The sequence below is a fragment of the Dermacentor albipictus genome, chromosome 7, assembly GCF_038994185.2.
Source record: "Dermacentor albipictus isolate Rhodes 1998 colony chromosome 7, USDA_Dalb.pri_finalv2, whole genome shotgun sequence".
NCBI classification, from domain to species: Eukaryota; Metazoa; Arthropoda; class Arachnida; order Ixodida; family Ixodidae; genus Dermacentor; species Dermacentor albipictus.
The window spans coordinates 55,976,207-56,002,606 of NC_091827.1; the positions used below are offsets into that span (position 1 = coordinate 55,976,207).

Consider the following 26,400-nt stretch of genomic DNA (forward strand, 5'->3'; position numbering starts at 1 on the left):
ACGAGCACCGATTCAACGCACAGTTTTAGAAAGTTTGCCAACATAGAATACTGTGCATATTGGTTGGCTAATTCCATTACTTACGTAATTGCTTATCATAGAGGTTAAGTTTGAGGTTCCACCGGCACATTTACGTATGCTTCATTAAGTGTGTTGCCTATTACCACTGAGGTGAAAGGAAATGTAATAATATTTACTAAGAATGGAAGAATGGAAGAAAGCCAGTGAAGAGATCCCTCATGACTTCTCACTTGGTCGATGGCGGGCGGGTTCGTTCGGAAGTATTCTCATTGGAAAACTCTTTAATAAAACCTGTTAATAAGAGCCTCAGTAGCTCCAACAGAGCCATCGGCACTTCACAACAAACTTTCTTGCACTTTTTCGAAAACATAGGCGTAATATTGCGAGTTTTCAAACATGTTTTGGAATATTAGTGCCCGCGATATAAGAATAGTGGGCGAGATCACAAGTGGTCTTAAACAGCAAAAATGTCTGCGCAGCAAATTGGTATATATGACGAAAATGCAATAAGATGGCCCTAAAGACAGGGGAGAAAAACACTTTGATGGTTTTCAAGGCGCCTGTAAGGCGACAACACATTCAGGCACACGTTCACGCACAAACGTTAAATCTCTTACAGTTCTTTTTTTAATGCCTAATTTGCGCAGCACGCTTCTCGAAACATTGCATAATTGCAATTAGTTGGCCAGACTGCACAATGTGAGCACATAATGGGTTAAATGATTTGCGCACTCGCTACCGTGTTTCGGTTTATAATTAAATATGCTGAAAGTAGACATCACTTGATGTTACTTGTAGCCAAAATGAACAGAGCAAATTGCAAGTTTTCTAAGCGAATAGCCACAAAGTGCTAGAGTCATTGCAGTGGCTGTTTTCCAAATAGTCGGAGGTCTTCAGGTCAGCAGGCACTTCACTGAATATTAAGTTCTTAAATAATAAGCGCTCAAGCTAAGCAGGGCACCTATTTATCGTCAGCTGCTCGTGCTCAACTTGAACTCAGCGCATCATCTACAACAGTCGCTTCCGCGCCATCACCTCTGCAGTCCTTCTGGATTCAATTATTTGATTTCCCTGACTGGAGATGCGGAGAGCAGAAGCAGCTGTCGCTACGTCAAAAGCGGCTGCCTTCAAGACGCACGTATGCCTTCGCAGCAACATGTACTCTTCCGAGACAAAGTGCAACAAACCGCCTGTTTAGCAGCGCAACACCATAGCTGCCGGTTCTGCTTATATTTGCCGATCAATGTACGCGCGTTTTATGACGTTTTGAGGAGTATAAATGTGCCGACGAGAACTGGTAATAAATCGGGTGTTTAAGGTTAGCGCTGTCTGTCTGTATAATTTCCCCTTCCATGTGCCTCTCATTCTTGCTACGCTACAATAAAAGTAGAATGCACCATATATGGAATTTTATGTAGCTACCATCGTCGATTACACTGCTAAAATTGTTTTAAAAATCATTCAGTTAACCTGCGTATGTGGCTTAGTTGTCTTCATAAGCTTGTCACGGCTGTTCTAACGTACCATTAACTACGCAGAACCAGTGGCGATGTCTAGTCAAAATCAAAAAGAGAACAAGCACAGAGATAAATAACTAAAGAAAAAACAAGTAATAGGAAGAAAACACGTTCGACTAAGAATGTCAAATTAATTTAATATCTCGTTCGTGAGCAAGCAGGCTCTCGCCTTCGTCCTCTTTAACGTACGCTAAACCGACTTTCTAACTTTCTCATATGGCCGAATCAGATTGACTATGCAGTCAGAAATAAACCAGGAATATATTCTATGAAATTATTTTTTCGGTGTCGTGGATGCATGGGCATAGTGCCACTATTGTCCCAGGGACACGTTTCTCGCGCTCATCCTCACAGCTGATAAGACTGATAACGCGCGCAATAAATGCAAGCTGAAGAACACCCCTTTCGACGAGCCTGTCGCCAAGGCCTGCCGCAAAGGTCGCGGATGGTAGGTAGTCTAGGCACTTGCACACTCGCGTGACGTTAAATGACGGTAACTGGCTGCCGGCTCGATTCCATGGATAGAGTACGCCACTAGTAACGTCGACGCGCTCTAGATGACCGCATGCCTGTCGTAGATCATTGGGCTGCAGCGGACACAACCTGATAGAACGAATAAGGTAAGGTATGCAAAGATTGTTCGTGGTGCATGCAGTAGGTTGGCTCCGCATGATAAGTTTCACAGAAAGTGCGGTGAGACACGTACAGTGTGGGCTTTCCTACACGTTCACAAATGAAATGTTGGATCGCCAGGGTATTGTTAAGCCAATCTATTGAATCTGCAACTTCTTTTGGAAAGTGAGAATGAGCCACTGCCTGAGATTTCTTCACTGTTATGCCCTTTCTTGAATGAAAGACATAAAACTCCCCAGGAAATTTTCGCCTAGTTGTTCTGGAGTCTAAAATGTGAATTGGTAAGGCGCCGGTATTCTCATACGTTAGTAACGCTAAGATAGGAGCTAATAAAAATTCTTGACGAAAATGAGGTGATTTCTCTCTGCAATCATAAAAATCGGTGCTTGTACAGTACTAGTAATTTTTCTTCAGCACCGCCTAGCGACATTTTGTCACTTTCCACGACTGTCCGCGCATCGTTAAATTTTTATAGAAATGTTTTTACATTGGCCTTAGTTCATACGTGGTGCACATTTTGGGGTATGGCATTTTATGACATGAAATTCCTTGTACCCCCCCCCCCCCCACCGCCCCGTCATGAACGGTTTCCCCGCTGTCTCGCTACGTTAATAATGGTGTAATCTGCATGAGAAAATAGACTTAGGCAAATAAATATAGGTGAGAAACTGAGATCATAATCTTTTTTACTGCACTCGACCACAGCAATTTGTGAATCTCAGAAACCTTCGTACATGCATAATAAGGACCAAAGCTGAAGCTTCGCTGCTGCCGCTTGACTGCGAAGTCAACACGCGTCCCACGCCAATACCTTTGCGGCTTCCCTCGAACTCGCACTCCAGGTCAGGAATGATCAGCGTTTGACAGTTGCACTTTTGTTACTTATTGTATTGCTCGTTGGCAAGGATTCAATACGAGAACTGTATCACAGTATGAGACGGGGGCATGGAAGTAAGCAAGGCAGGCGCTAATCATCCGTGCTCTGCAACACACGACAAAGCTCAACCTTACAACGCGCTTCTCCTCATGGGGAGCAAAAAAGAAAAAAAAATGGCTGTGGCTTAGGTAAGGTTAAGCCCAGGATGCGAAGCATACTAGCCTTTATTTTAGTTGTTGAACCACTGTTTAGCCTGGTGAACTGCTGTTGCTTGGCTATATTTGGTTCGGCTAGACGAAGAAACAACTCATGCATTACTTCTTCGCCTTCAAGAGTGGAACGCGACAGCGTTCCCGTCGACCCGCCAAGGGGTGTAAGACAATGGGCTACAGGGCAGCGACTACGCGCCCCGCATTGGACGCGGTGAGCGTCGAGCAAAGCAGCGTTCGGCGCGGCAACGAAATGTGCGCCTGAGCAAGAGACGCACGCCTTAGAAACAGCGCGTTTCTAAGGCAACACCGCATTCACTAGCGGCGCTTTTGTACCGCTTTGAAGCGTTGTACTCGTGGCTCAGTGGTAGCGTCTCCGTCCCACACTCCGGAGACCCTGGTTCGATTCCCACCCAGCCCGTCTTGCAAGAGTTGAGCCAAAGCCACTTCTCCTCTGTCGTGACGTCACGGTGTCACGTGATTTCATGGTCGCCGCCGCGCCTGAGGAGCTGGGTTGAGCCCTCGTTCTCCTCTGTCGTGACGTCACGGTGTCACGTGATTTCATGGTCACCGCCGCGCCTGAGGAGCTGGGTTGAGCCCTCGTAATATGCTTCGCATAAAACACAATTGTCGAAAGTAAGAAGGCGATCGATAGCCAATGAAAGGTGATACTCGTCATACAACACCCCTTGAACGCTGGTATGATGCCGACTCTGTGATTTGTACTACTTAACTCGCATGAGCTGTCACATGTTGTCTTCACACGAATGCAGCTTCTTCGCATAAATATCCTTTGTTTCTCCATTTCCCTCTTTCTTATCAGTCTTATTTCGTTTTTTTCCCTTCGTCTCCTTTGCTCCTCAGCGAGTATGACTGAATTGCTTTCATATATATGCCTGGCGTACACTAAGAAACAACTCAGTTTTTCTATCACTGTGGGCCACAGAAGGGTGACTGGCGCATTATTGTCCCCTTTTATTATTATGGTAAGCTTCGAGTACAATTCGTTTCTTTCATTATTCATGTCTATCTAGCATAGCAGTCTTGTAGTGCATTGGGATACATTCACATCATGAGCGGTGGGCAGCCAAGTGCCCGTGAAAGGTAGAAAGCAGGAATAGGTATTCGAACTTGGCAGCTTATTGCCTGAACTGCCTCAAGCTTAAGATTCTATGAAAGTCAGTGACGGCCGTCGACTGAGCTGGTCGCCTGAGGTGCGCCTCGGTCACGGTCTAACTTGAGATTTCAGAGCTTGCCGCTCACAGAACCTACACGCGAATGCAAAAGTGCTTCTGAATGTCGCGTCTCATCACACGAGCGCTGGAAAAAAGTAAAACATTCTTGGCTCCTAATATATGGCCATTTGTCAATATGTACGCATTAGGAGAATCAGAGCTGTTGTTAGATATCAGGTCGGATGTCATTTCCTTGTGCATAAGTCAGGAAGTCCAGCGAGATGACCCTGGCTCGTAGTGCGGGTCGATGTTTATCTCGTAATATGCCGAACACGGAGAGTCAAGTATGCGTGTGCTAGTTCTCAGTATTGACCACTAAATATCCGCGGTAGATGTGTCATTTATATCGCGAACGTTGCAGTACCGATGGCCACAGCACATTTGCTACCGGCTAAGAACCGCCTGTGTAACGAAGCACTTCTCCGGGGATTGTATGCAAGGATTTTATTCACGCAGTGCAGGTCGTGTTAAGCTTAGGAATGTTAGTTGTGGGATCGTATCAGGCCTACCACTTATATTCGCCACTTATAAAACTGCATGTGATTCATTTGAAATGAACTTTACATGGACGGTAGCAAGAGCATGCAATATATGAATGTTCTTTAGAAAGCATTCGGAGTGGCGGTGAGATGCATGGGTGATGCACGCTCCGGGAATCCCTGGGGATTCACCTTGCCCATGTGAGAGAAGTCCTTGAACACAACGCCCACAAAGGTGGCTTTTTACATGGACGGTCGTTAGGCGGTGGCAAATGGGCACCATCGGTGGCCCCATCGGTCGCATAAGAAATGCAACATCTACTGGGGACCTACTGGCGAACGGCCCTGCACGGAACCAGCATGCGCGTTCTCGACTCTAGGGTTCTTGAAAGCGTTAATGATGCGCAATGGGCATATTCCGACGATAACGGTCACAACTTCCAGGTCGACGCCAGTCCATGCATATGACCTTACGACTACGCCCACTATGTTTTATGTTTATTAAGTGCGAAGCATTTCTTGGCATACATTTGCCACTTTGAGAGTATCTGCCTAGCCACCTATGTCTGGGTGCTCTCATGGCCGTTTCGTTTACTTAGTATGCGCCAAAATTGGTATAGTAAGACAAGAGAGCATGGCAAATATAAGTGGTAGGTCACGACATGAATATTGTGAGATGCTTCTCAGGTAAGTCATGAACCAACCACCTACGTCTTGGCGCACTCATGTTTTGGTTAACTTGGTAGGCCAAATTGGTATGTACCAAAATTTGCGTAGTATGACAAGTGCGCATTACGAACATAAATGGTAGGTCATGACAAGAATATCAAAGATGAGGCTGATGTAGGTCATGAAACAGATCCCTACTACCTCGTACGTGGCCAAATTGGAATCGTGGGGATAGCATGCATAGTAACATTAGTAACATAAATTATAGGTTACGACATGAATGTCATGCGTTTCGTTTAGGTCGTGAAACAACGCCTACGTCTTGGTGCCCTCATGGTTTTTTTCGTTACCTCGGCAGGTGAACATCGATTCACACAGGACATGGGATCTGCCACCCTTTTATGTGGGCTGATGTTAAGAGGACTTCCAGTGGGCACTTACCCTGTCCTGGCCTTCTTTTTCGTTCGTTTGCAATCTGGCTGTTACAATTGGGCCACCAGAATGGGTGGCATGTGTACACGTATCGTTTAATGCTACGCGCTCCTTCATGTTAGCCCAGCATTACCTTAAGGGTGCTTACGGTGTTCCTGGTGTGAGCGTTAAAAAAGCTCTCACACCTTTGTGGTTCTAGCTAGTAAGTAGCAGTGCTTCAGAAGGTTCGATGGTAAACAGCAGAATGCTTTGGTTGACTAGGAAGCGTTTTGAATATACAAACTGCAGTAGATCACCACAAAGATACGCGCAGTCCCTTCATCTAAGTCTATCCGAGAACTACAGTAGCAAGAGTACATCTTTGTTAGGGTCCAAGGCAATCCATATATTTGTCGAAAAAGCATTCTCATTCATCCTAGCTTCGAGTATGTGAGTGCCATGGAAGGAAACCAAAGGTTAGTAGGAGATTCGATGTTCGGATGGCATTATGATATTTCTCCGCAATTACGAGGCACCTGTCTCAATAAAGCAGCAGTGGTGGATTCGCAAGTGAGAGACAAATTGCTGCAAACGCAGCTAAAAAATCGCGCTTGGATATCACGTCCTGAATAGTAGAGCCACCCGGGCAGCAGTTATGTTTTGTTGTGCTAGTGATACATGTCTTCAATCGAATAACTATGAATTCTTCGCTTTGAGCACGATGTAAGTCAGAGACTGCTTTTACCCAGTAGGCATTCTGCCTCTAAGCATTCCAAGAATTGAGACAAATGCTGTTTATTCCATCATGTAGTAAGATTCAGTGCATTACAACTTCAGAAATTACATTTGTTTTTCAGATTAGTTGGCTCGAGAAATATGTCGGCGGAGGTTTTCCGGGTGATCAACGGACTATACCTGGGAAAACACTTCCCCGACGAAACAGTTCTGTCGACATTGGCGTACAAGCCACAAGATGGCGATATAATGGTCGTCAGCTACCCCAAATGTGGTACCACTTGGACGCAGCACATAGTCTACAACATCCTAATGGACGCTGAAGAACCCGAGGACCCGTTAGACCAGGTACTGCGAATGCCTTTCCTGGAGATGCAGGGAGCCGAAGCCGCTGTTTACGGTCCACAACCTCGCGTCTTGAAGACTCACTTACCTTTCCACATGAACCCTTATTCCCCAGACGCAAAGTACATCTACATCACCCGGAACCCCTACGACTGCTGCGTGTCGTTCTACTACCACACCCGGAACAACCCACCGTATCAGTTTAGCGAAGGCACTTTCGAAGAGTTCTTTGAACTATTCTTGCATGGACGGGTTGATTTCGGAGACTACTTTGACAACGTGCTCTCCTGGTACAATCATCGGAAGGACCCTAATGTTCTATTTCTAACATATGAGGAGCTCAAAAATGACACCGCCCGGCACGTCCTCCGAATGGCCGCTTTCATCGGCGAAGAAAGAGAGACGAGGCTTAAAGAAAATCCCGAGCTTCTTGGGAAAATTCTGGAGAAGTCTAGCATGGAATACATGAAGCACAAGTTTGGCGATAGTCGGCAGGCCCCTAGGCGAGAATTTAGCAATTCACCGCAGATGAAGACTCTTAGACCGGAGCTACTGAAAGGACTTAATAACCTGGTGGAGTTTACGAAGAAACCCAGGACCGGCAATTTTGTCCGCAGGGGGCAAGTAGGGGACTGGAGGAATCACTTCTCGCCAGAACAGATGGAACGGATGAAACAGAGAATCGCGGAAGCAACTGTAAAGTCTGACTTCATGAATTTGTGGAGCGACATAGACATTCCATGAGTCTGGCAGTGACATCTAGATAATAGGATACAAAATCTAGGTAATGAAAAATAACCATGGGATGAACTATGTAGAGCATAGGTTCATGAGGCAGTTGTATGAATCAGCAGGCAATTTAGATGCGTCTCGCAATAAAATATTGATGAAACCATGTATTATGTGTACTAGTAAAGAAGAAAACTTTATATTGTGAGGTCGTCAAGTGTTGACGTCCTAATTTTAACAGCACGGCAGAAAATGGGGCGAGTACTCTGGCTGCGCTAACTCTGATCCGCGACGCTTCCGGCGTGTTTCCACAGTACTGTACTATCGGCCAAAAAAGTAAACGGATCACGGCTAAGGTGGCCGGGGTGGCGGTTGGGCCACACCGGGGCGCTGCTATCTCGCTCCGCGTAGGGTCCCTGTATATGCTCCCGCAGGGAGCAGAGTTGCGCATACGTCCGCCGTTGTGTTGCAGCTCTGCAGTGAAGCAACTCCTCGAGCACGCACGAGGCAAATGCAGCGCGCTCTTCCATTTGCTTTCTTCTCTGCTGTTTGTGAGCTACATGCGGCAATTGTTCGCAAGCGGTGAGCAAAAGGACACTTTTTAATGCAGACTATGCTCAAACGATCGGCGCAGCCGGGGGGGAGCCAACCCCCCGAAATGTTTAGTTTCTACGCACGAAAGTGCATGTAGGAGTTGGACCCCCCTCGATCCCTCGAAATAAAATCCTGACTACGCCCGTGGCTGGAACAGCGCAAGAATTCGCGTGCAAACGTGCATTGCCTTGCAACAAAAAGTGGTGCAATTTTTTTCAACATGGATATGAAGTTTACTCGCGGAGACCGGAAGGCAAGAAATGTTTAATGAGTGTTTAAAGAAAACTTCGCACACGTGTGGGGGACAATTATGCGAGCACATTTTGGCTGCCCAAACCAGACAAATAATGATCGTGGCCCAGAGAACTATAATGTCTGTAGTTATGTGAATGACCTTTAATCATGACCGTCGTTTATCACTAACCGTCATTCACAGCAGCTGCACGTTTTCGATATATACGGCGCGGACACGTAGATTCAAACGCATTTCAAGCGTTCACATACGCGTATTTTAAGCAAAGCTTATTTTTACGATTCATACCGCAAACTTACAGCTGCTTCGTAGCAGCAAACCTGCAAATGGAAAAAGATTCAAGATACACGAACAGTGGCGTAGCAACAGGGGGGGCCGGGGGGCCGTGGGCCCCGGGTGCAAGGGGCCAGTGAGGGGGGGGGGGGGTGTCATATACGTCTGAAGACGCCCCTCTTTCCGCCGGCTACACCCGGGGAGGGGGGTGACAGAAGACCTATGGGCCCCGGGTGCCAGATGACCTAGCTACGCTACTGTACACAAACTTCTACATCAAATTAGTTTCATACAAGGGAATGGATAAGCAATGGCTGGTGGCAGCAGAGGATGAGTACTTGTTCTTGGAGCTTTGCGGGCACAATTCAAAGCCACTAAAATACCACTAAACATAGCGTTATGATAGCGAACTCATTACCTGTCCCAAAAGGCAGAAAATCCTACGTGATCAATCGATGGTACCTAAAATGGCCGACAGGGCACAGTAAAAACTTCAAGCTTCCTAAAACTTCCATAGAGGAGAATTAGGGTCGATTTATATAGAGCTGTGAAGGACACGTGACAATGTATGGCGCAACGTATCATGGACGTAACCATTTAAAAGGGAAATCAAAACGCTTTCACATTCAATTCACATAACGATACTTAAGTAACTATCAATTTTCACGGTTTAGGAATGCCATAACAGCTTTACAATTATTTGCTCATGCGCTTATAAATTTTATTGCTCATAGAAAACTTGAAATATTTGTGCAGGAAAAAGGCAATGAAACGTGATTTCTAAATATATTATTTTTCTTCGTACTTACCTTCCTAAAGGCTGAATGAGGTACGGGCATTTATTACGCTGGGGGTTACAAAAGTATACCAACAACTTCATCTTACAGAGGGCACAGTTTTGCTACCATTATTAACATATGATTATTTAATAACACCATAATACTTTCCGCGCATAAAAATCAGACTACGAGGGAGATTATTGAGGCGTTCCATATCAGGAAAAAAGGGTCGCGTTGTGTAAGCATGCCATCGTTAAATTTGCATGATAGTGAATTTGAATATTAAAGCCGCCTCATAGCGTAGCATTAGATTAAGTGGGTTTGCGTGTTTTTTTGCCTGCGCACTGATAATGACGCCATGGATGGGAGAGCACGTGGCTATGGATTGTGTACGTAAGTGTCTGTATGCCTTCGAATAAAGTTAGTTGGGAGTTCAGCGCTGTCCTGTGTGTTCCTGCCTTCAGCCATCGTCTTTTCGCGCTGCCCCTTCAAGATGTTCAACCAGTACCAACTCGCCCAAATGTCGATCCTTCTGCAGATCGCTGGATTCGCAGCTGCCGATCCTTTCGGTCAGGTGGCGTGCACCGTTGGGGATTCCCTAGACGTCAAGTGGACTTGGCCTCCTCTGCTACTCGAGGTTTGCGTGAGTTTCGCGAGCCAACAAAACCAGCGCAGCACTATGCAATAACGAAACTACTGAAGTGCGAAAGCGTGGCAGCGCAAAGTGAAGAAAACGAAGCATTTCGACAGCTAGCGTCGTCCCCAAAGGAAATATTTTTTTTATCATTTACAACTCGACAAGTAGCATATCCTTTCCTCTTACAATGAAACACAATGATCTTTTGATTGGGAGTCGTTGAGTACTAGTGACAGAAATAAACGTCGTCGCCTTATGTATTATGCCGTCGTCATCGGCATAATACTACAATGTTCTAGCAGAAGTCTCAGATCGTGTCCTGCGTTTACTTCAATTTCTCGATTACTAAAGCTGTGTTTGTGTTAATAATGACGGATTAGACTGGCTCAAGCACTCATCTATAGGTTTAGCTTGGCTTGTTTTTTGCCTTTAGTGTCCATTTATCAAGGCCTAATAAATATGTTCGATTTAACAGAGAATCGACAAGATAGCACTAACGCATGCGTGCAAGCAGCGACGTACAGCCCAAGTAACTATGTACTTTAACTTCATTTTACAAAAATACAAACATTTTTATTACGAGTGCAACAATACCAGACAATTTATTTGCACTACAGAACAGCATGCACTGAACGCAAGCCACGAAAGAGATAGCGAACCAGAAACTGCATTTACGGTCCTCTCATTTACTGTAGAAATGTTCATGTCTCGTGCGAAAATGTAGCATTCGATAATATGTTGTCATTCAAGTTGTTTTCATTCCAAACAATCTCCCAAATCGCTCACACCGCAGCGTCGCCATGTGCATTTCAATGCCCGTCGCCGACCACCTATAAACACTAAGGCGGCGACGGTGATGCCGCCTACAGTCCGATCTCGCTGCCGATTTCCTCGGCAGCAGTTGCTGGTAGAGGTGAGATAATGGGCTCCATTCAGAAATCGGCTTGTAACGGCTCAGCTTACCAAAATGAACCCGTTCATTGGAACGGCACGCCTGTGTAATGAAATCTGCAACCTGTTTTAGGCATAGGCCAAGTTACTTTCTTTTTTTAAAAAATGATATATACGCGTTAGTGCAACAAGCGTGTTGTAAGCATATTGGCTATGCATGTTGACTATTTAATCATTTATTATTTTAAGAGAGCGAAGCTTTATTAATAAGGAACCTTACTTTTTGTTCTGCTGGCAATTATATGGACACTCTAGGCGAATTTCCGACGTCAGGGTCACTGAAGGCATCGGCGTGATGTTCCGTATAAATGGAAAGTGAGAAAACACGGTCGGTGGCCGCGAGCCGTATGCTGTGTGCGCGAGGGAAAGGATGCGAGGGTGAGCCGAGAGATGGCTTGATGTCGCCAAGAAGGCGGGTGGATGTTTGTCAGCTTCTACAGCACGTAAGGCACCGGTGGTCTGCTAGGTCAGAAACGACTTTGTGAGACGTGCTAAAATGATCTAAAATGGCATGGCCAACGTTTCTGCTGCTGTTAATGGACAAAACAACCAGCGCAATGTCTGCACGCGTCTTTCAGGCCGCAATCAGCCTTGCAGGGCAGTTTTGCTTTAAGTTCACGAATGTGCCCTTAGAGCAAAATTTTTCCTGTAGGTATAAGGCGTGCTTAAGCGGCAGTGAGTAAAGAGTTAAACATGCGCGACGATCGTAACAGCGTGGGTACCGTGCTGTTACGTAATAAGTTATAATGGAAACTGACCGTGGCAACGTTTACCACCTGAACTCTGTCGAGTGAAGCTAGCCTAGCAGGACTCGTTGGGTATTAGGCATTGTTTGCGGTATCATTGACCTTAGTGAGGTTAGAACACTTGAGGCTTATACGGTGCTGACAAATGGTCACATCCTCTGCTATAGACTACTTGCAGATAAGAAGCAACACAGGGTACGATTCCTAATTCTTAAGGAGATAACGGGAAACACCGACGAATTCTAGAGCAATAATTAGAGGGCATCAATAGTCGTAAGCTAAATAGGAGCTATGGAATAAAGGTAGTACAAGCCTACGTTCTAAGCTCCACTCACGATTGCGGAATAGAACAATTTTATGAACATGTTGAATTAACGATGAGAAAAGTGCAAGCTGAGTGTACTGTAGTAATTGGCGACTTTAATGGAAAAGTGGGGAAAAAGCAGGCTGATAAACAAGCACTTGGGATCTATTGGAACTCTCGAAGAGAGATGTTGATAGAATTCGCGCGAAGAACACGTTCTTCAGGAAGCGTACGAAAAAAGAAGTGGACCTGGAAAAGCCCTAAGGGTGAAACAGGAAGTGAAATCGATTTCTTGCTTTCTTCCTATACCTGCATAGTGCAGAATATAGAAGTTTTAGGTAGGGCAAAGTGTAGTGATGCTAGGTTATTGAGAGCTAGGATTCACCTCAATTTGAAGAAAGAGTAAAACTGGTCAAGAAGAAAGAAACCAACCTGTACGCTGTCAAGGCAAAATCAGATCATTTCAGGCTGTTACTTGCAACAAATATGCTGCCTGAGAACAAAGAGGTGAAGACGACATAGAGGTAATGAACAAAACCGTCGCTAAGCTAGCTTCAGAAGCAACAATTGAAGTCTTAGGTAAGGCACCAAGAAATCAGATATAGTAGGTAACTCAAGAAAACAGATATGATTCGCGGAACTGTCAAAACTGATCAACAAGGAGAAAATAATGATATTGAAAATTAATTATAACGTCAGAAAAACTGAAGGACGAGTAAAATATGGACGCAGCAGGAAATAAGCGGCAAGAAAACTTGGCATAGCATTAACCAAGATGATTGCACTGAAAAATAAGCGAGGTATATCGTCAGCTATTTGGAAGATATAGTAAATGCAGCGGAAGAATTCTATACTGTCCTGTATAGTACCCAGAGCAACCACGATACCTCCATTCGAAGTAGTCATCAACAGGTTGCAGGGGCTGCTTCAAGAACTAGCGATGGAGGTAGAATGGCCTTGCAAAACATCAAGCGGGGAAAAGTGGCAGGAAAAGATAGAATAAAAGTGGCTTTATTCAAAGATGGAGGAGACATAATGCTTCAAAAACTGGTGCCCTTTTATACGAAGAGGCTATCGACTACAAGGGTCCCAGAAAGCTGGAACAATGCCAACAGTATACTAACCACCAAAAAGAGAAATGTCAAAGAATTGAATATTTATAGGCCCATTAGCCTACTTTCAGAACTAAACAAAAGATTCACCAAGCTATTGTCTAATAGAATAATGGCAACACTGGACTTTTGTCAACCATGGGAACAGGTTGGTTTCAGGAAAGGATACTCTACAATTGATCCCCTCCATGTCATCAATCGTAATCGAGAAATCCACAGAGTACAATCAGCCTCTCTATTTGGATTTCACAGCTTACGCAAAGGCACTTTCTGTAGAAATACCAGCAGTCATAGAGGCATTACGCAATCAACGAATACTGGACGCTTCCGTAAATATCTCAGAAAATATCTGCGAAGATTCCGCAACTACCTTAATTCTCCACAAGAAAAGTAGGAAGATAGCTACGAAGAAAGGGGTCAGAAGAGGAGACACAATCTCTCCAATACCATTCACTGCATGCTAGGAAGAAGTATTCAAGCTAATACATTGGGAGGGTTTGGAGTAAGGATCGACGGCGAATATATCCGCAATCTTCGGTTTGCAGATAACATTGTTCTGTTCAGCAACACTAAGGATGAATTGGAACAAATTATTCAGCACCTTAACTAAGGGAGCGTAAGAAGAGGGCTGAAAATTAATATGCAGAAAACAGCGATACTGATCAATAGCCGGTCAAGGGAACAAGAGTTCAAGGTTGCCAGTCAGTCTCAAGAGTCCTTGAAGGGTACGTTTACATAGGTCATACTCACAGTAGAACCTGATCCATTTTTGATTGCGTAAGCGGTTAAGGAAGGAAATCTCGTCTTTAATGTTACTTTGATTGGAGTCGAAGAAAGGACGGGTTTTTCTCGGCTTGGACAACACGACATACTTCACAGCCTGCTGCGCTGGACGTGGCCCATTAGCTTTCATGGTATCATGGCCGTCAATCATTGAGATAAGCCATACGAGCAGTCCGCTGCGGAGCTCCGTGTGTGCAAAGATCTCCACTACCAAATGTTGCGACGGGGAAACCTGTACAATTGAAGTTTATGAACGCAGGAACGAACAACGCAGAAGGCAGAAGCTGACACCTTAAAAATTGTAGACGAAAGCCCTAGCCGTAAACCCGCAACATCAACCTCATTGCCACTAGTGTGTTTAAGTCTAATTTGTCTCGACAACATTACGGAGGCTGCGGCTGTGGCTAATTGGCGAGACTGTAATTCCCGTTAAAAGATTATACCTCCCAACAACCGCAACAGTAAAAAAATTATGGCACAATCCATTACACGGTTAAATGTTGCCGACTTCACTTTATGCATCTTGTTCTGCTTGTGTATCCGGTACCCTACCGAGTTGCAAACGCACACATTCTGCAACAGTGGGTTAGTTTACATACCTAGCGTCCCATGCACAATTGCACGTACAAAATGGCCCACTCTGCCACATAACCAACAACAAATGTCTAGTTGCACAAATTCAGCAGCCCAGCTTATCTATTCGGGCACATATCCAGCTGCACATGTCTCATTGCACATACCCAAAGTGTTAAGTTGTCTTACTTACGTTTCTCGGTTCAGGCACAAATACTATAGTCACATACACAGCTGAGCATACCTGGTGCCTCATACCCAGTCGAACGCACACTCAGCTGCCCAAGTTGGGGGAAAAGAGATTACATACTTACATACTACGTATATACGAAAATGTGCCTGAAGTTTCCAAAGTGTAATATCGCATTAAAAAAACAAATGAACGCATCTTTGCATTTTTCTTACCTCTGCAGACTACAGTTGCTTAAGAGAAACACATTTCTACAATGTTGTATACTGTATTTCGTCACTCAGTCTAAAAAACACCGCTAAATGCTTTTCAAGTCAAGTGGAAACGTTGCTCCTACGTTGGGGCTTTCAAAGTTGAAAGAGCTCTCACACGGTTATGAAACCCATAATAGGGTCGCAGCCGCCGGCTCTCGCTACGCAACCTTTCGGCAACAACGAACTGCTGATACGGTGGGCAGCTGCGTCGCTTTCGTGTTGCTCCATGCGAAAAAAGAAGAGGGGAATGATTCCATAGCGCGAACAGAATTTAAGTACACGTTTAAACAAAGTACGCAGGCACCAGTGGCTCCGCTATCTCCAGAGGCTATATCGCAAATAGCGAAGGGTGGAGTAAACATACGGATAGAAGCTGAGGGGTAACAGCTCAGGTGTGGAGTCGCCTCCACAGGATTTGTGGGGAGGAGGATAGTCGGGGTTCCGGAGGGGGGGTAGAGTCAACGGGCAAGGCGTGCTTGTTGGGTAAGTTAAGAAAACGTGTGCTCCCGCTCCTTCGCGAAATAGCGGCAGGGGTCGCCATTTTCCAGGCTAATAAGTCCTCGGTCTATGCTATCGGTGGCCTCATTTCAGGCATTGACAGAATGAGCAGCCGCCCACATGAGCGCAATACGCGTATCATAATAGAGGTAGTACATTCTCAATATTTGCGACGCGGAGGGATGGACGCCTCCGGAGGCAAGAATGGCTGCTTTGGATTCGCTAACTATGCACGCCATATTGGTTCGGGTGATTTCTAAGGCAAAAGCAGCTTCCTCTGCTTTTTCCGTGGTACAGAGCGTGTTTGAAACATGTGAGTGGGCGGATGGCTGCTTGGCAATAAGCCGCAGCTACCTAACGGTCTGGACCGCATGCGAAATGCCACATTCGTTATGGAGAGCTTTGGCTCACACGACGCGGCAGGATTGATGGCGTTCTTGGTGGACGTTCTAAGCCTGGGGTTCGATGATAGGCGCCGCACTCATGGCACGATAAATAGACACTAAATCTACAGCACATGCGGGCATACGAGTTCTGAGAGAGTCCAATATATGCCGTCATGCTACTCTTCCAGCCAGGTGAAGGTGCTGCGTTTGTGGATGTGCCTCTTTAAGTTCTTCTATAGTGTTGTGCATTCCTAATTCTAAAATCTTGTCAGTAGTAGTGTTCTTTGGCAGGTTGAGGGCTGCTTCAGTCGCCATGCGGTGTTGTGCGTTGATTTTATCTTTGTCCGCGTAGGAGAGGTTCAAGCAAGAAGAGGCGTAATGAATGCGACTGTGCGCAAAGCCATGAAGCAAGTTGAAATTGTCAGCTTTGCCTAAACCGGCTGGTGAGTTTCAAACCTTTCTAAGAAGATGGACGATGGAGTAAGGGGGCTGTTTTAGTGCTTTTATCGTAAGCTTGTTCTTGCTCGTGTCCTGTAGGTACAGTACAAGAAACCGACAGGTGGGTGTTCGTGGTATGGGGGTGTCATGCACATGATGCGAATCACAGGGACACGTCGTGGCCAGTGTATGAGGAGTGCCGATTGTGAGGGAGCATTCAAGGTCAATGCTTCACGCATGGGTAGCTATAGCTGTGGCTGCTTCTTGCAGGGTCGATTCTATGTTGCATCCGAGCCGTATGTGGTCCAACCCATTATATCATCCGCGTAAAGTGTGTGTCCCAAAAGTAAGACGTGGCAGAGAGCCTTGGCCAGGGTAAAGAAAGTAATATTAGAGAGGAATGCGTATAACACCATGCCTCGAGGTGTGCCAATGTTACAGAAGGTGAAGGAGGAGGTTCTATATCATCTATGTGCAGGGAGGCGGTCCGTCCGTTGAGGAAGGCCTAGCTGCAGGTCTTAGCTCCTAGCTGCAGCTGCTGGATACTCTGCTGGATGCCACTGTTCTTAACGTTGTCAAATACTTTAGTAAGGTCTACTGCCGGGATTGCTCTGGTGTCGTGTAACATGTAATTGAGGATGGCATGTCAAATCTGAAGCAGGGCGTCCTGTTCCGAGATATCTACTCGAAATGCTACCATGTTGTGGAGATATAGTCCATGGTATTCCATGCGTTGCGCATGGCGGATCAGGATGACATGCTCCGAAAGTTTGCTCAGGAACGAAGGTTGAGAGATGGCATGGAGATTTTGGGCATTAAGGTTTATTGGGTATAGGGATGAAATGTATTTTTTCCATGGTGCCATTCAGCAGCTAGCTACCCTGTCTCCCGGCACACATTGAAGTACTCTGTCAGAAGGCGCAAGGATCGCTACTCTAGGTTTCTGAGCATGACATTGCTGATGTGGTCATCTGCAGGAGTTGAGTTTCGGAGCTTAATGAGAGCTGATCTGACTTCAACCTGCGTAATGCCTGCTTAATCCTGCCCAACCTGCTTAATCGAGGGAAGGTTGATCGGGGCGTATGTAGTCCCGATAGGATATTGCTTGGCCCACTTCGAGCAAGTGAGCGGAGACGCCAGGGGCGTTTTCATTTGGTCTTACCTAGACGCAGTTAGGGCGCACGCGAGAGTTTGCGCGGCCAAGGTACGCGCGGATAACGCAGGCTTCCGAGAGCGACAGCGAGGGTGACCTCGCGTCGTGGTGATGCCCTCTCCCCTCACGCTACACCTGGCGCGCTAAAGCTGCAGCAGGTGTCTCATTTGGCCCGCTCTGCTCCGTCCAGCCGCGCTCGTGACCTGGAGTCGCAGCCAATGGGTGTTTACCGACCGTTTGGCTGCTGCTGATGACAGACGCCGGCTTTCCCTCTCAATAGACAATTTGACGCTTTTGCATCAAAAGTCCAGCATTTAAGCTCAGCCGCCGCATATTTGTCCTATTTCCAGATAGACGAATGAGGTTCGGATGCATATTTAGCATAAACTCGTGGGACGTTTCCGCCGTCTGCACCCTTTATGAACGAGTGTTATGTACCGGCAACAGGCTAAAAAAACACATTTTTCTTACTGAGTTTCGGTTTTGAGGACGAAGTTTCTTCCTGTCTACCGCCAACGCTGAATGACAGGCATTAAGCGTCATTTGTTCTTTTATAGGAGGAACACAGGCCCATGAAGAAAAGGCTTAGCGTACCATATGCTTTCTTTTCAAAGCACGTTCAGAGGGGAAACACCGATACAAACTTTCCTTATGTAGTGGTATCACGTAGGTAATGTGCAGGAAACGTAATTTACACACCGGTTTCACATGCGGCGAAATCTCTCTGTAGAAGTTCGACACGAAGCGACACGAAGAAAGAAGAAAGAAGTTTTAATGAAGCCACAGTAGTTTAGGGCGACGCTCGCCTTCAGTGCTGATGGCGTTGCCCATGTATTCGTGAAAAATTTCCCGCAGATAGTTTTTACGCATTTTTGTTGAATACACTCGCAGTGTATCTTGCAGATTTCAGTGAGAAACAAGTTTCGAGGTATGTTTATGTCCCGCCTTTAAGAGGTTAATGCAAAACTTGTCATTTAGGCTGTAATACTCCTATATGTGGTTCCTCGTGTTCCTTTTCCAATCATTGCGCAACAAAACATGTCAAAGCTTTGCGAGACTAACTTCACACTTCTTCTCTAACGAAATTTATTGGTCCTCACATTTTGATCAGCAAACCTATTCAGCACGAGCAATGATTCAAGTCATATAGCTTTAAAATGTTCGTCAACATAGAATGCTGTACATATTGGTTGGTCAATTCCATTATTTCAGGAACTGTTTTCTTGTGGACGTTAAGTTTCAGGTTTCACTAGCGCATTTCCATGTGCTTCATTTAGTGTATTCCTAGTGGGGACTTCACAACAAAATTTCTTGCACTTTTTGGAAAAACATAGGCTTAATGCTCCGAATTTTCAAACACATTTTAGAATATTAGTGCCCGCGATATAAAGATATCGGGTGAGATCACTAGTGATCATAAGTCGTCTTCATGATGAAAAGGCTAGGAAATGACCCTGAGCACGGCAGAGGAAAAATACTTTCGTTCAAATAGCGCCTCTCCGGCGAAAACACTCTAAATGATTGTGTGTGCATTTCATTCCCCCACAACCGTTCAATCTCCTGCAGTTCTTTTTTTAATGTCTAATCCACAGAGCACTCTCCTCAAATCATCGCATCAGTGCAATTGGTTGGTCACACTGCACAATGTGAGCACATTCTGGATTAAAAGATTTGCGCACTCGTTATTATGTTTTGGATCATAATTAAATATGCCGAAAATATACATCATTTGCTATTATATCTATCCAAATAAACAGCATAAATGATTTTGCACGTTTTCTCCTTAGGCAACTGCCTGAAAGTGCTGGATTCATTGCGGCTGATGTTTTTCGAATAGTCGAAGGTCTTCAGCTCAGCAAGCACTTTACTGAATATGAAGTTCTTTGAAAATGAGCGCACAAGCAGAGCAGGGCACCTCTTTCTCGTCAGTAATTCGTGGTCAACTTGGATCGAGCGCATGATCTAGAACGGCCGCTTCGGCGCGATCACCTCTGCGCTCCTTCTGGATTCAATTCTTTGGTTTCCCTGACTGGAGATGCGGAGAGCAAAAGCAGCTGTCGCTAGGACAAACGCGGCTGCCTTCAAGACACACGTATGCTTTCGCAGAAACATGTACTCTCCCAAGGCAAAGTGAGGCAAACCTCGTGTTTAGCAGCGCAACACAATATCCGTCGGCTCTGTGTATATTTGCTGATCAATGTACAGGCGTTGAATGAGGTTACGGCGAGTGTACGCGCCCTGACGAGAACTGATAATACATCGGTTGTTTAAAGTTAGCGCTCTCTGTTCCTATAATGTGCCTTCCCGTGTGCCGCTCATTCCGCCTTAGCTACAAGTATGTATAATGCACCATATATACAAGTTTATCTAGCTACCATCATCGGCTACACAGTAATTTTTTTTAAAATCCTTCAGTTAACCTGTTTATGTGTCTTAATGATCTTCATATGCTTGAGACGACTGTTCTAACGTACCATTAACCACGCAGAACCAGTGGCGATGTCTAAATAAAAGCAAAAAGAGAACAAGTAGAGAGAAAAACAACTAAAGAGAAAATAAGTAATAGGAAAAAACAGCGCATTCGACTGAGCATGTCAAAGTTATTTATTGCCTCGCGAGCACGCAGGGTTTCGCCTTAATCATCTTTAGCGTACACAAAATTTACCACAACTTTTCTCATATGGTCAAATCATATTGACGATTCAGTCAAAAAGAAATGAGAATTATATTCTACAAAATTATTTGTTCGGTGTAGTAGGCGGATGAGCCCAATGCCATTATTGTTCGTCCGCACAGCTGGTAAGACTGATGAAGTGCGTCATTGACGCAAGTTGAATGACACCCATTTTGACAAGCCTGTCGCCAAGGCTTGGCACAAAAGTGAGGGAAGGTAGGTAGTCTGCCCACCTGCACACTCGCATGACGTTCAATGACGTTATATGGGGGATGTCTGAATTCCGGGGATAAAGTACTCCATCAGTAACGTCGACGCACTGGAGCTGACTGCATGCCTGTAATAGATCATTGTGCTGCAGCGGGAAAAACGTGATAGTACAAAGAAGGTAATGTATACAACTTTTTGTATGATATGCACGCAGTAGGTTGGCTCCGCATGACAAGTTCGAAAGTGTGTTGACACACGTACAGTGTGGGCTTTCCTGCAGTTTTGCAAATTAAATGTTGCATCGCAAGCGCATTTTCAAGGCAATCGATCGAATCTGCAACTTGTTTCGGAAGCTAATGAGCCACTACCTCAGCCTTCCTAACTATTATGTCCTTTCCTGAATGAAAGACATAAAACTCCACAAGAAATGTCTGCCAAGTTTGTCTGGTGTCTAAAATATGATTTAGTGAGGCGGCGGTAATCTCATGGCTTAGGAACGCTAAGATAGGAACTAATAAATATTCTTGACGAAACGAAAAGTGATTTCCCTCTACAGCCATACAACTCGGTGCTCGTACAGTACTAGTTACTTTTCTTCAGCACCTTCTCACAACATTTCGTCACTTTGCACAACTTTCGGCGCATCATTTCAATTTCGTACAAATGTTTTCATAATTGTCCTTAGTTCACACGTGGTGCAAATTTTGTGGTATGTCATTCTATGATATGAAATTCGTTGTACCCCATCGCAATAAACTGGCCCCCGCTATCCCGCTGCCTTGATAATGGTGTAATCTCCGTGGAGAAATACACTTAGGCACATAAATAATGGTAATAAACTGGGATCATAACTTTTTAGTTATTGCACTTGACCACTGCAATAGTTGAATCCGAGGAGCCATCGTACAAGTAAATACTCCAAACGCTCTAGCTTGGTTGGTGCCACTTGACTGCTTAAGTTAATACCAGTCCCAAGCCAAAGCTTCGCGGCTCCCCTCAAACTCGCGATCTGGCTCAGGAGTAACCAGCGCTAGACAGTTCTACTTTTGTTACTTCTACCCAGGTTCTACCCAGCTCCATCTAATCAAAGTCAGTGACGGCTGTCGACTCAGTTGGTAATTGCTCCTCGGTCACGGTCTAACTTGAGATTTCAGAGCTTGCCACTAATGACATCTAAACGCCAATGCAAAAGTGATTCCGAATCCTGTTTTTCATCGCACGAACGCTGTCATAAAGTAAAGCATTCTTGGTTTCTACTATCTGCCCCTTGGTCTATATGTAGGGATCAGGATTATCAGAGCTGTTTTTACATATCCGGCGGGATTTCCTTTTCTTATGTACAAGTCAGGAAGTCCAGCGAGTTGACCCTGACTCGTAGTGCGGGTTTATCTTTATCTCGTAATATATCAACCATGGAGAGTCAAGTATGCGCGTGCTAGTTCTCAGTGTGACCGTTCACCACATATCAGTGGTAGATGTGTCATTTATATCGCGAACGTTGGGGCCACCAATGCTGCACGTTTGCCAACGGCTAAGAACCGCCTGAGTAACGAAGCATCTATCCAGCGATTGTGTGCAAGGATTTTAATCACGCAGTCCATGTCCTGTGAAGCATATGAATGCAGTTGTGGGATAGGGTCAGGCAAAACTACTTTTGTTTAATTAAAATTAACTTTATGCGGGAGGTAGTAAGAGAATGCAATGTAGGATGTTCTTCTTTAGAAGGCATTCGGAATGGTGGGGACATTAACCGGGCACAGAAATTCCGGCAATCCCTGGTGATTCACTTTCCCACGTGAGACAAGTCCGTGAACACAAGGCTCAAAGAGGTGCTTCTTTATATGGACGGTTGTTAGCTGGTGGCAAATGCGCAGCATCGGTGGCCCCGTCGTACGCACTTGAAATGCTACATCTACCGAGAACTTGCAGGTCCACGGCCACGCACGGAACCAGTATTGGCGTTCTCGACTAGAGAGTTCTTGAAAGAGTTAATGATGCGCAATGGACATATTCAGACGATGATCATCACAACCCCCAGGTCGAGGCCAGTCCATGCATATGACCTTACAACTACATCCAATATATTTAATGTTTTTAAAATGCGAAGCATTTCTTCACAAACATTCGCCACTTTGAGAATATCTGCCTAATAGTTACCTTGGCAGATGAACATCGATTCACGCAGCACACAGGATCTGCCGCCTTTTTTTTTGCGGACTGTTATAATAGAACTTCCTGTCGGCACTTGTCCTGTCCTGCCATTCGCGTTCCTTCGTTCGCAACCTGGCTATTCCAATCGGGCGTGCCACGTGAACGGGTGGCATGTGTACACGTCTTGTCTAATGCTATGTGCTGCTTTACGTTAGCACAGCAATAACTTAAGGGTGCTGACGGTGTCCATGGTGTGAGCGTTAAAAGAGTTCGCACACCTTTGTTGTTCTAGCTAGTAAGTTGCAGCGCTTCAGAAGGGTGGAGGGTAAACCGCTGAATGCTTCGGTTGACTAGGAAACGTTTTGAACAGACAAGCGGCACTGGATCCCCACAAAGAGACGCGCGTTCTTGATCCCTTCATCTAAATTTACCCGCTCACAACAATAGTAAAAACATCTTTGTTAGGGTCCAATATAATTCATATATTGGCCGAAAATGCATTCTCCTCCATTCTAGCTTCGGGTATGTGGTATGTGGGTGCAAGGGAAAGAAAAAAAGGGTAGTAGGAAATTATATGTTGGGATGGCACTATCACATTTTTCCGCAATTACATGGTACCGGCCTCAACAAAGCAGCAGGGCTAGATTTCCAAACGGAAGACAAATTTATGCGTTCGCTCCTAAGAGTTTGCTTTTCAATCTGACGTCCTCAAAAGTACCGCAATCCGGCCAGCAGTTATCATATCTTGTTGTGCTAATGATACAGGTCTTCGACCGTAGCTACCAATAACTATGAATTCTTCGCTTTGAGCAGAATGTGTCTTTGAGATTGCTTTTACCCTGTACGTCATCTGCCTCTAAGCATTCCAGGAATTGTGACAAACTTACTGAAAGTGCTGTGTATTCCATCATGAAGTTATTCAGTGCATTCCAACTTAAGAAAATACATTTGTTTCAGAATAGCGACGGCTCGAGGAATATGTCGGCGGAGGCTTTCCGTGTGATCAATGGTCTTTACCTGGGGAAACACTTCCCCGACGACACAGTTCTGTCGACGTTGGCGTACAAGCCACAACCTGGTGATCTATTCATCGTCAGCTACCCCAAATGTGGTACCACTTGGATACAACACATAGTCTACAACATCCTAATGGACGCTGAAGATCCTGAGGACCCGTTAGACCAGGTACTGCGAATGCCTTTCCTGGAGATGCAGGGAGCCGAAGCCGCTGTTTACGCTCCACAACCTCGTGTCTTGAAGACTCACTTACCTTTCCACATGAACCCTTATTCCCCTGAGGCAAAGTACATCTACATCACTCGGAACCCCTACGACTGCTGCGTGTCGTTCTACTACCACACCCGGAACAACCATCCGTATCAGTTTGGTGAAGGCACTTTTGAAGAATTCTTTGAACTATTCTTGCATGGACGGGTCGATTTCGGAGACTACTTTGACAACGTTCTCTCCTGGTACAAGCATCGGAGGGACCCTAATATTCTGTTTTTAACATACGAGGAGCTTAAAACTGACACCGCCAGGCTTGTCCTTGGGGTGGCCGCTTTTATCGACGAAGAAAGAGAGATGAGACTTAAACAAAATCCCGAGCTTCTCCGGAAAATTCTGGAGAAGTCTAGCATGGAATACATGAAGCACAAGATTGGCAATAGTCGGCAGGCCCCTAGGCGAGAATACCGCAATTCACCGCAGATTAAGACTCTTAGACCGGAGTTACTGAAAGGACTTAATAATCTGATGGCGTTTACGAAGAAACCCATGACCGGCAATTTTGTCCGCAGGGGGAAAGTAGGAGACTGGAGGAATCACTTCTCGCCAGAACAGATTAAACGTGTGAAACAGAAAATTGCGGAAGCAACTCTAAAGTCCGACTTCATGAATCTGTGGAGGGACGTAGATATTCCATGATTCTGGCAGTGGCGTTCCCGTAATGGCACATAAAAACGCGGTATATGAAAAATGACTATGTGATGGACCATGTTAAATATAGGTTCATGAGGCAGTTTTATGAATCAGCAGGTAATTAGGGCACGACTCGCAATAAAATATATATAAAACCACGTGTTATGTGTCCAAGTGCCGAAGAAAACTTGATACTGTGAAGTCTTCAAGTGCTTATGCCCTAAGTGTAACGTCGTGGCAGAAAATGTGGTGAGTAGTCTGGCTGTACTAACTCTGATCGGTGACGCTTGCTGCGTGTTTTCACAGTACTGAACGTTACCAGCCGAGGTCAGCGCTCCATGCAACCGTTCCTATTTTGCCTATGCTTTCGGCACACGAGTGATTCAATGACAACTCAGACAACTGACAGCTTCAGATGTGCTATTCAGTCAGCGCAACATCTGTAGAATGCATGCGCAGCGCTGATAAAATAACATGTACCGTACGGCAAGGCATTTTGCAAGGACACTAAACATAACGTTATTATATCGAATGCATTGCATGTCCCATGAGGCAGAAAACCCATCGTGATCAAGCGATGGCAAACATTTCAAGCTTGCTAAAAATTTGATCGAGTAGAATTAGGGTGGATTTAGGTAGCGTTGCGAAGGAAACGTAACAATGTATGAGGTCACGTATCATGGATGCAACCAGTTAATAGGAAATTCAAAATGCTTTCACATTCAATTAAAATTTTTTCAAACAGTTTGTCGTCTGTCCTTCGTCATGCATTGGAGGTGAGTAAAGCTGCAATTTGCGTGAATGGAAGCGTTTTACGAAGACTTTATTTTAGGAACACGTTATTTTTGTAGCCATCTCCACGTTTTAGACGAAGCCTCTCACAACACCCGCCAGCACAAGCCTCGCAGACACATATACCGTCATTCCCATGACGGCACAGTGTCCCTTAACTGCCATAGACGGTGGCGCCAGATTTCTCTCTGGGTGTTATCGGGAGAAACTCTGTGCTGCCAACCCATAAAATATTCGTTAATAAAAGTGTCTCTCTATGAAATTATGCTACCTTGAATAGCCCCTACCTTAACATATAATTAATTTGCATTTCTCTTTTGTGTGTATGAAAGCCGGCACGCGTTTCAGAAATCGCATTCTCGCGATTTCTGAAAACCCATGATAGCGCCGCGCTCCTTGCACGATCGTAAGGCACGCAACAAACTATTCGCTTCGTAAATACCCGTTTTCATGGGCGCTGCCATACTTCGTAGACAGTGGTGACATCTATGAACGGTGGCCACAATAGTGTGGACGGCGTGTCCAGTCGTCTGCGAGCTGTTCCTTGTTGACACGTGCACTGATGGCGCACATATTCCTTAAGGTGTAATTGTTCCGTGGCTTTACCGCAGTCTTAAACCGTGGTATGCATTTTCTGACGACGGAGAAACTCATCCGGCCTTGCGTTGTAGTCTTTGCGGTGCAATGAACTCAGTGACTGCCCATGTCGAGTGCGAGATGTGTAATTGTCACGCCCTCCAGTCGCCACAATAATTTGAATTTTATTGCCGCATTGTGGTTCAGGCGATTCACAAAACACATATGGTGTCGTTTTTAACAGATAAAGTGGTGGCTGCAGTACCACGAACATCGTGCTTTACCAATTCTTG

The 26,400-nt window shown here is 45.3% G+C and overlaps 1 protein-coding gene across 2 annotated transcripts; it reads left to right on the plus strand.

The window, feature by feature from the left end:
• The first annotated feature begins 1,954 nt into the window (after positions 1 to 1,954).
• Positions 1,955 to 24,894, plus strand: LOC135906767 (sulfotransferase 1E1-like). 2 transcript variants are annotated; one of them, XM_070522240.1, is made up of 4 exons: positions 1,955 to 2,158; positions 6,909 to 7,134; positions 10,298 to 10,402; positions 23,777 to 24,894. In XM_070522240.1, the coding sequence occupies exons 2-4, from the start codon at positions 6,928 to 6,930 to the stop codon at positions 24,743 to 24,745; spliced, it is 1,281 nt and encodes a 426-aa protein (XP_070378341.1). In that variant the 5' UTR covers positions 1,955 to 2,158; positions 6,909 to 6,927; the 3' UTR covers positions 24,746 to 24,894. The 2 variants fall into 2 exon arrangements, with proteins under 2 accessions (XP_070378341.1, XP_065294418.1); XM_065438346.1 differs by having other exon boundaries at positions 10,298 to 10,396; positions 23,777 to 24,893.
• The last annotated feature ends 1,506 nt before the right edge of the window (positions 24,895 to 26,400 follow it).